General features: G+C 40.4%; 1 protein-coding gene across 1 annotated transcript; it reads right to left on the bottom strand.

Annotated features, from left to right (window-relative positions):
* Positions 1-2677: 2677 nt before the first annotated feature.
* med17 (mediator complex subunit 17) lies at positions 2678-10628 on the bottom strand. Its single transcript, XM_041797282.1, has 13 exons — positions 10526-10628; positions 9384-9677; positions 9128-9291; positions 8715-8934; positions 8475-8611; positions 6655-6736; positions 6351-6503; positions 6129-6259; positions 5053-5237; positions 4692-4829; positions 4310-4427; positions 4063-4222; positions 2678-3226 (listed from the first exon to the last, which is right to left on the bottom strand). The coding sequence occupies exons 2-13, from the start codon at positions 9625-9627 to the stop codon at positions 3018-3020; spliced, it is 1941 nt and encodes a 646-aa protein (XP_041653216.1). The 5' UTR covers positions 9628-9677; positions 10526-10628; the 3' UTR covers positions 2678-3017.
* Positions 10629-10769: the final 141 nt, after the last annotated feature.

Raw genomic sequence — 10769 nt, 5'->3', positions numbered from 1 at the left:
AAAATAATAGACTGTATTTATTGTGTAAAAAAAATGAAGAGTGATTGTTTTAATTCTTTCACAGATCTTCCCAACAATTTTCCTTAACTTGAAAAAGGCAGGAGCAACTTAACCTTTAAAGCAGATATTTAGTAAAAGATTACACTGAAATAGTTGGAGAGAGCATATTCACTAAGGTTTGAAAAAAAGTTTAATGAATCTTACAGTGCTTATACAAAGTATTCACCCCCTTGGATGTTTTAACCTTTTTACTGATTTTATAAATCAATCATCATGGCCAATATAATGTGGCCTTTTCATCAAAAAAAATCTCATTAATGTCAAAGGGAAAACACATTTCTACAAAGAATGAAAATTAAACACAAGTATATGATGTAAAGTAAGTAACTGCATAAATATTCACTCCCTTCAAGTCAGTATTTAGTAAAGTCACCTTTGGCTGCAATCACAGCACTGAGTCAGTGTGGATAAGTCTCAATCAGGCTTGCATGTCTGAACACTAAAATTTTAAACCATTCTTCTTTGCAAAACTGCTCAAGCTCTGTCAAGTTGCACAGGGATCAGGTGTGAACAGCCCTTTTCAGGTCCAGCCAAAAATTCTCTATTAGATTGAGGTTTGTGCTTTGACTCGGACACTCCAGAACATTCACCTTGTTGTCTTCAAACCATTTCTGTGTAGCTTGCTTCGGTCTTCCGTCGATGCTTCAGCTTATTGTCTTGCTGGAAAATAAACATTCTCCCAAGCCATAGTTCTCTTGCAGACTGAGTAAGACCTTTACATGCCTTCCATGGCCAGCTGCCGAGAAGCATCCCCACAACATGATGCTACCACCACCACCATGCTTCACAGTGGGGATGGTGTGTTTGTGATGATCAGCACTATTTTGGTTTCATCAAACCAAAGAACTTTCTTCCACCTGACCATGGAGTCTCCCACATGCCTTTTGTTGAACTCTAGTCCAGATTTAATCTGAGTTTTCTTCAACACAGTCTTTCTCCTTGCCACTCTCCCATAAAGCTTTGAACTGGAGAAGAACCCAGGCAACAGTTGTTGTATGCAGAGTCTGTCCTATCTCAGCTGCTGAAGCTCAGAGCTCCTTCAGAGTAGTCATAGGTGTCTTGGTGGCCTCTCTCACTAGTCTCCTTCTTGCACAGTCACTCAGTTGTGAGGACGGACTGATCTAGGCAGATTTACATGTGCCAGATTCCTTCCATTTCTTGATGATGGATTTAACTGGACTTTGGAGGATGTTCAGTGCCTTGGAGTTTCTTTATAGCCATCCCCTGACTTATACTTTTCAAGAACATTTTCTCTCAGCTGCTAGGAGTGTTATTTTGTCTTCATGGTGTAATGGTTGCCATGAATCCCAATTAACTGGACCTTCCAGACACAGGTGTCTTTATACTACAATCACTTGAAACTAATTCACTGCATTTATGTGATCCCCATTTCAGTAAATGTGAGACTACTAGCACCAGTTGGCTAGACCGCTATCGAATTAAATCACTTTAAAGGAGATGAATATTTATGCAGTCAGTAATTTTACCTTACATACATTTGTTTAATTGACATTACTTTGGAGAAATCTGTTTTCACTTTGACATCAATGATTTTTTGAATATTCTTTTTGGTCAAAAAGCCCAATTAAACTGACCGTGATTGATTGATCAGATCAATACTGGAGAGTTATATGTAAGAATGGGCCACCTAACAATGTTGACTCAAACGTATTATCAAAATTTTTCAAGTGTTTTATATTTTACCTAGAGTTTACCTTCTTCTATTTTGCAGTACAAGAGCACATAACCGGTAGCCAAAGCTGTATTGCAAAATAGCGACAAAAACACAGAGGCTTTCTGAATAAAAGATAAAATGCTTTAAAATTTTTCAATAGTGTGTACATTTGTGCCAACATTTTGATGTGACCCATTTTACCAAAAACTCGCTAAATTCCAGGGTGAAACTGTACCCATCTGTTACACTGTATAGCCCAGCTTCCTTGTCGGTACAACCAGCGAGTCCATCTTAAAGAAGCAATGCTCACTGAAATCTCTGGAAGCTAATTACACTTCTGCTGCTATGTGCCTCATACGGCCCAACTTCAAAAATATTGAAATATCCCTTCAAAGTTTACGGCCTGCTCATAAGACATTTTGGGTTGGAAGAGTAGATATCTTTATGGGCATACTGTAGAGGCTTATTATTTCATAACTCCATCTGGTTTTAAGGATGAGTTATGCATATTTAAGGGCATGGTTGATAGCCAGCACTGTTGTTTATTTTGTCAGTAGGCTTGAGACCCACCTCTGCTTCAACCTTTTGTCTGAAAGTTTGTTGAGACAGCGTTTACAATATCTAGAGCCATGGATTGGCTTTCCCTTCAGGAACCAAATTGCAGCCATCACGCTGACTTTGTCCTGTATATTCTTCAGTCTGTAGCAGAAACATGTTCCCAAACGGAGGGGCACAGATGGCCTAGTGGTTAGGTCACACCCCATTTACACGGGTGGCTCGGTTCAAGTCTGGCCTTGCGGCTCCTCTCCCTCACATCTCTTCCGCACTCTCTCATCCCTGTTTCAGACTATTAACTGTCATCCTCTCTAAAATAAAGGCAAAAATAGCCGATAAACATATCTTAAAAACATTGATGAATCAACCAGAGATCCTCACAGAAAACACAATCTTGAATCATATTTATTAAATGACACCCATCATAACTGAAGAGGCAGACTGAATTTTATTTAGTATCAAATGTTTTAAGTCCACTCACTGTTACATACAGAGAAAATGAACAGGCAGCTGATCTGACTGAAATTTAAATGGTTAAAAAGTCCATGTTTTTGGTGAGGTAAAGTCAGAATGAATAAACCGGCTCAATATTCACAGCTGCAAAATGTGTGCTGCTATTGCTTTAAAGTTTGAGTTGAACATTTTTTCCATCCAGTTCACTTTTTTCTCCAAAATAAACATGGCTTTGTGTCTTCTGAGGAAACGAGTCTACATTTAAAGGCTGTATCTAAGGACATGGAGTAAGAGCAGCCATAAGGAGCTCCATCTTGTAGACGAAGTTTCGTCCCTCCATCTTGCTCCAGTGGACTTCTTTGCACGGCCCTCGGAGGTGGCTCCACTTGGCCTCCTGGATCACGTCACTCTTCGGCAGTTCTTTGGTCTGGCTACGGGGAAACTGGACCAAAACCTTGCATCCGCTCTCTGGGCCATTACGCACTGAGTAGACAAATAGATAAAATTCTGCCTCTGTCAACTATTCAACACTTTTTTTTTAAACATTCATGGTGCTGTACATTGTAATTATGAATGAGGTTGATTTAATGCATTACAGGATCTAATTGTGATCTGCATTCTTATCCTGCAGCTTGTATCAACACGTTCATGATGTTGAGTGATTTTCTCCTTATCTCAAATTTCAACAGCCACCAGAGGCTGGGTGTGACCTGGCTGCATCTCTGCACGCCACAACAAAGAAATACAGAAACGATGAGGGAGATAGGGGATATGTTGACCTTGTTTTACATTAAAGGGGACATTTAAGCCCAAGATCTCAAAATAAACAGTCTTATTCTCTTTTACCCTGCTTTCAGGTCAGTTAGGTCTAACACTGGTGGTGGGAATTGTTGTTTCTTGGCTGTAGAAAGCCATGTGGGATGTTTGTGTTTGACTCCAAGAACAGTTGGAGATTGACAGCATATGTGGAAAGACAGAGTGGAGGACGACATGAACCATGTAGCATCAAGACTGGAAGTCGAGCCTGCAATCTGAGCCATGAGGACTGAAGCCTCTGTGCGTGGAAAGCCTGCTTTACCATTTGATTGACAGCAGCGCCCCCCTCTGGACAGCTTTTCATTTATTTCGAGGACTACTGCAAATGATCTTGAGGATATTTTTAAACACAGGGAAGAATCGCCTGCTTCAATCTTTACCAAAATTCTTGACCTTACTTTCCTCATGAGTTTATATTAACAACACTGCTGCAGCACTTGCAGGAAATTTTATGTTGAAAAAAGACTAGTTTAACGAGGACTTTCACCTGAGAAATGCCTTACCTGAGATGGCGTACTCTCCATTGGGAGAGGCGACAGTGACAGCAGAAGCATTTCCAATGCTCTCCACTGGTCCCAGGCCCACATGGTTGCTAAAACTTAAAACGTGCCAGCCCATCACTTTGGCCAGCTGCTGAACTGCATGCACCTGATGCTGGGACATCTAAAAATCAAGCAGGCAACAATGAATGTGATTTAAAACAGAGATGTGAACATTTGAGCTAATTACAGAAAAGGGAATCTGAGATACCTGTGAGAGGAGGAAGTCCTGCAGCTCCTGCTCCTGATGGGACAGTGTGATGACACGTCCATCTCTGTGCACCACTCTGATTTGCTCCACGCCGATGTTCAGCTGCAGTTGGATGGACCTAAAACACACATGCATGTTAGGTCTCATGTAGGGGAGGGTGAACATATCAGTAAAGCTGAATAAAACTAACCATATGACAGTAATGCAGGTCATGATGATGATGCATCATAGCTTTATGGTTGGGATGAGCCTCGTGTAAGGAAACTAGCCTTCCAAGCAGGCAGCACAAGTTTGGCTCCAACCAAACTTGTGCTGCCCGCTTGGGCATCACATCATTCCCCACTCTTTCTCCCTATGCTATGCATCGTACTTCTTCACTTACTTGCAGATCTGCTCGTAGCCCTGAGAGGTGATGAGGACTTTGACGCTGGACTCGTACACATCGTTGATATTTGACCAGTGGGCCTGGATCTGAGGGTCCTCAATGCGGCTGGCGAGGCTGTCGATGGTTCGTGCTGTCCTGTTGATCACAAACATTAACATTGAGACAAGAAACAGAGAACAATGCTAGTACAGAGGTGTTTTTGGATAACCGCAAATTTGAAACCCAGCCTTGGGCCAAATGAGGAATTATATCAGTGAGAAGTAAGCTTGGGAGAGTTATCATGAGGTGTGTTGTGAAAAAATATCTTTCTAGTGATCGGCTCCTCAAATAACATCGTTGAAAGGACAACCAGAGCTACCTGCTACGAAGGAAGATGTGTTTGGCCTGTTTGATGATCTTCTCCAGCAGACCCTCACTCTGCTGTAAGCTGGAGATTTCTGATTTGTCGTAGGCCAGCGGCCCTGCTAGGCGCAGTCGTTTGTGGCCAAAGGGGGCACTGGCAGGATGTGGCATCACCACCGAGCTCAGCTGCTGTTTGTGGAACTGAAACAGAAACATTATTACTATAATGAGAGGTGATCAAATGAAATCATGCAGTGAAAGACCTATGCTGGAGGTAGTCTCTGATATATACTTAGGATCCAATTATCAAAAATGCTGATACTTCAATACTTGTTTTAAAACATATGATGACTGATAGTATTGAAAACCTTAAAAATTATAATTATTTCATAAAAGAGGTGCATAGAGGAGGAGTTAACTCAATAAAAATTGCTGGCAATCCCTTTTACACGGTCTAAATTGCACAAAAACGTCATTGTTTCAGTAGTGAAACTCTGCCAGCATATTTCTACAATTTAGACAGCGATGCACGAGTGGGGAATTGCACTCACGGGTCAGACTTGAACCCAGGCACCCTGAAAACATGAGGCAGGACCTTACTGCTAGGCCATTTATGCCGGCTGCTGCAATTTATATGGTTGTATCAGGTTAAACAAGAAATCACCCAATACTGGGTGCACATGACTGAGGTTTCTGTTGTTGTTTACTTGGTTTGTAAACAGATGGTGATGTTTGATTTTCATTAGAAAAGCATCAATAATTCTGGGATTGTGATAATCTGTATTTAGAATTCATCCCTGGTCAAATATGTTTCAGGATGTTTTGATGTGCCAGCTGAAGTCGATCTTATTTTTACAGCCTACAAACTCAGACACTACTGCAGAAAGCAGTAGGTTGACCAAGGAGAACAAAAACTCCATTGTGAGACATTTTACACAGGAAAAAGGTCACAAGAAAAGCCATTTAATCTCTTACATTTGTACTTATTTGTCATACAGCGGTTGATAATGCTGATCTACACACAAATACCGATATAATGTAACTACAACCAGCTAAAATGTCAACAAGACAGTAGCAGAAGTGTTTCTTCACCTCTCTCATCATTTGATGCAGATTGTGCTCCAGCACATAAAGGTGGTCGTCTGGTTTGGGTTTCTCAGGAGACGCCCGGTGGTTCTTCTTCTCCCCCGTAGAGTGGCACAGTGAAATTGAGAGTTGCAGGCCTATAACAAGAGCAAATATGAGTGGAGCCACATAACTAAAAGCTAACTACAGGGTCACCGAGATTATAGAGTGGTGACATGAGAGTCTAACCTGGGAATGGCTGTGAGATGATCTGATTCTTCACAACGATGTGAGGGATCTGAGATTTGATCTGAACAGCTTCTCTAGACAGCTGAGCAAAGATCTCTTTACAGAGCAAAACGTTCTGGGCTGCTTCAAGCTTCACGTGCCATGACTGAGTACCTGGGCAGAGGGGAAAATTAGAAAAAGGTAGAGAAGAGCTAAGGTTAATGGAGGGACCGGTAAAAACCATGTAGAGGTGAAAAAGGATTCTGTTGGGTTGTGGGAAGATTCAGATGATATTCAGTGCCATATGTTATTGTGGTGAATCTACCAGCTTTGGTTTTTGAAGATCTCCTGAACAAATTGACGGTTCCCAGATCACCGATGTCTGGAGCTTGTTTCTGGATGGAAACCTGAAAACATAAACAACATTTGAATATTAAAGTAACATGTTTATAACATCTTCCTTGAATTTAAGGGTGACAGAAGAAATGTGGATACAGTGAGAAAAAGGGTGAAGTTACAACTACACCAACCAAACAGAGTTAACTAAACTATTTCTACATAGCAGATAATTTTTTTAACTGGTGCCTGACATGAAAAAACTACAAAAACAGACATCACACTCTGGGCCAATGTAAAACTATAAACTACTCAGCCTTTTGCGCAAATCAGACATTAAATCAACACTTTTTTAGACACTCTAGTCTTGATGTATTTTAAGATCGCAGTTAATTTGGTGACAGTTATAGGCATTTTTTTGTGCAGACTAAGATAAAAATATGACAACATAGTCTAGAAAATGCAGACAGTATTTGTTATTAGAGTATGCAAATAAAGCTTTCTTTGAGATGCTAGTAGTTCTAACATTAACAGGCTCTGTGCTAGTGTTACATGAGGCAAAAGCTTCACAGCTAAGCTGCTTTTTATTTGCAAAATCCTGTAAAATGTTAACAAGTATCAGCTCCAGCCACAGCTCCAAGATCTTCTCCTCCGAATACTTCTCAGAAAAATAGTATTTACCCTTCATTTTGCACACATCCTAAGATCACAAAGTTTTTAAAAGATTTTTGCACTTTTTCTGCTTTTGTTTACAGAGGAGGACAGTGAATAGAGGTTGAAAAAGGGATGAGAGAGTGGGTGAAAGACATGCAAGAGAACAGCAACAGGCTGGACTTGAATAGGGCTGCCCACGTATATGGGGTACACCTTAAACCACTAGGCCACCTGCACCCCTAGATCACAAAGTTAACTTGCTAGCTAGGAACACAGCTGAGCTTTAAGGCTTCACTGATACTTTGAAAGGACAGAACATAAACACGTGTGATGTCTGATCTGGTGGAGTTCCATCAGCATCTCACTTGTGCTTAAAACCAAATGTAAAAGCAAAAGAAGAGCGGACAGCCTCTTCTGACAAAAAAACAAAACAAAACAAAAAAAAAAACCCTACAATATTAAAGGCCATATAGTCTTGCATTAAAAACTTTTTAATACTTTTTAAAGCCTTGATTTTTGCTAAACTGATTGATCAACTTTTTAAGACCCTGCAGACACCATGTATTAATAAATATGGAGTGGAGTCTTTATGACCATCCCCCTGTTGACATTGGCTATGAATTTGAATTCACAATGCATGCTATCCCTGCAGCTTAGGGTGATATCAAAAAGCAGACAATATGACTTCTGCTATGCAAAGAATTTGTGTTACTTCCAGGTCAAAGTCCAGCATCGAAAATGTGGAGCATGTGCACAACACCTAGTTCAATGTCAGTCTGACTGAGATGTATACATGCAAGAGTAATTCAGTCTCCTGCAGCATTACCTTGGTGTGTCAGTTTGAGTTTGGATTAACATATTTACATGCATTTTTCTTTATGTAATGTAAATAAAGGTTGAATGGATAAATGACCAGGCATCCAGAGCTGTCCTCCTTTGACCCTTTCCTTTTCAACAAAATATTACATTGTTGAATAAAATGATGGATCATAATTGAGTTCTTATGTCTTTTCACCATGTTGTAACAAGTCAAAAGTTGGACACCCAGACAAAATCAACCCTAACAACACAGTTCTGTTAACATGTTCCAAAAATGAAAATCTTAACATTGTACCATTCTGCAGAAATGTTTTAATCCAAGCCCCGCCCCCTCACCTTGATATAAGCAGATCCCTCCAAATCACTGGGAATCTGGACATCAAGGGGGCAATAGTCCTCTGGTAACTTCTTGTCCAGATCAATGTCTGTGTTCTTAATCACCTCAAAAGTGCCGTGGTGAGGGAAAAGGGAGCCTAGATGGGGAAAAAATGCCAATTAGTACAGCACAATAAGATAACCATGCTTACTTAAAGCTATATATAGATCTGACACACTACACACAGGAGCCCCTTTTACCTGCACTCCTGTAGCTGAGGTCTCCCAGGATCTTGTCGCCCACTTTACGTAGTTTCCACTGTGAGCGAAGTCTTAGCAGCTCTGAGTTAAAGTCCCTCTGCCTCCTGTTCTCCAGGTTCTCTGTGACTGATTTAGTGAGCTTCTCTGCTCCCTTTATGAGGAGCTGTGCTGCTGTGCCCAAAGATTTCTTTTTACTGATCAACTGAAACACCTGTGGGGTCTGAAAAAGGGCAAAAAAAACTGTTATAATAGGGAAAATTCAATTCATGTAAACATTTAACCTTTGCTAGGCATTGTCCCTCATGTAGAGGATTTTTTTTTAACTTTATTTAACCAGGAAAACCTCACTAAATTAAAAATCTAATTTACAAGAGCATCCTGATATATCACAGTATTATTCAACAGCAGTTTACCTTGCTGGCTGCTGGATCCTGAGACACTGGGTCTAGGGCCATGTACTTCTTCTCCTTTACCACGCTGAGCACATCATAGAGTACACACATCTCTGTCAGAGCACTGCGAAGATTGTTACGCACCGAGTCCCATGGCCAAAGAGATGGCTGAAACTTCACTGTGCCTGTGTGATGAAAAACATGACAAATACATTACTTAGAATTTCACATCAGACCAGTATTTGTTGATTTTAGGCTCATTAACTGTTGCCGTTACCTTCCTCCTCCTCCTGCTGCTGCTGCTCCTGCTTGCCCCACTCACGATCCCTAGGTTCACCTTCTGCTCCCTCTTCCTCTGAGTCAGATCCCTGGTTAAAGTCAATTCTTTGGGCCAACTTTGCCAAGTTCTGGGACATGGACAAGGGAGGGACATAGGTCTCTGTCCCATCCAGAGCCACTTCCTGAACCTGCTTCTCACAGGAAGATTCAATGCTGACCATCACTGGTGGCCCGCCTGACATGATGAAGATGCTGATATGAAGACTGTAGGCAAACAGATACAATCACAAACCTAATGTGGACAAAGAGAGGAAAGAGAGGTAGAGTGGGTGAGAACTGTCACCACATCAGAATTTTTAATGGTCAACACGGTTTCAAAAATACAAGCAAACTCCTGCCATTACTAAAATGTTTCAGTACCAAAACGTTGACAAAGTATTTCTGCAATTAAAACAGTGTACAGGAGTTTCATTGTATTGTTTTTTTTTTTTTTTTGCTTTGACATTCCCATCTTTCCCAACTTTTTAATGAAATAAATGTAGTTTTTGTAAAGCTTTGGTATTTCTCGATTATTACTCAGCAAACTGCCTTGCAAGGCACCAGCGAATCCATCAAAATGAGAAGTGAACTTGCACACAAACTACACTGCACAATAATGAAACGTTGACAGCTACATTGTGGGATTTAAAATGTGAAAGCATTTGCATCCAATTTTAATCAGTTTATAACGAGATAATACCCGATACTGGGTGTCTGGGGCTTCAATTTGAGTTGTTGTTATACCTAAATAATTAATTTATTTCTAGATTTTACAGAAATGTACAATTACGGTATCATGACATCCATTACGTAACCTTTAAACCAATAAATTGGATATTTCAAGCTCCAGTGTTACTTTAGAGATCTAGATATTGCACTATTAAATGAGCTGGCACATAGTTTACTTACAAATAATTGTATAAATTACTCAACAGCTCAGTGAATGAGGTGGATTTGACTGTGTATTGTTGCTACTAGCTTGTAACGTTAGCTTGAAAAACTGCGAGCATTGTCCATTTGCTGAAATCGCGTACTAAGTCAAAACCCCATGGATATTTTCCTACAAATATCATCGCAAACATTTCTTGTTATGAAGCTTACCCGTTGTCCAGAAATGTCTCTAGTAAGGCGATTTTCACTGTAGTTGAGGTCTATTTTCGGCTAGCGCCGTGTAGTTCACTCTACGGTTTTATTTTGGTTCGTCTGCACTCTACTGCCCCCCATCGATTAGCTCAAAGTCTAAAGACAGGTTGCGGTTTTAGGGGTATAAATATTGCATTGGGATTCTTTTTTTTACTGAAAACTTTATTTTACGCTACTTTAATTTAAGGTATTTATTTAAAAA

Source organism: Cheilinus undulatus, linkage group 2, assembly GCF_018320785.1.
Source record: "Cheilinus undulatus linkage group 2, ASM1832078v1, whole genome shotgun sequence".
In the NCBI taxonomy this organism is placed as follows: domain Eukaryota; kingdom Metazoa; phylum Chordata; class Actinopteri; order Labriformes; family Labridae; genus Cheilinus; species Cheilinus undulatus.
The sequence above is the reverse complement of the archived record's forward strand: the minus strand, read 5'-3'. Positions and strand labels throughout refer to the sequence as shown.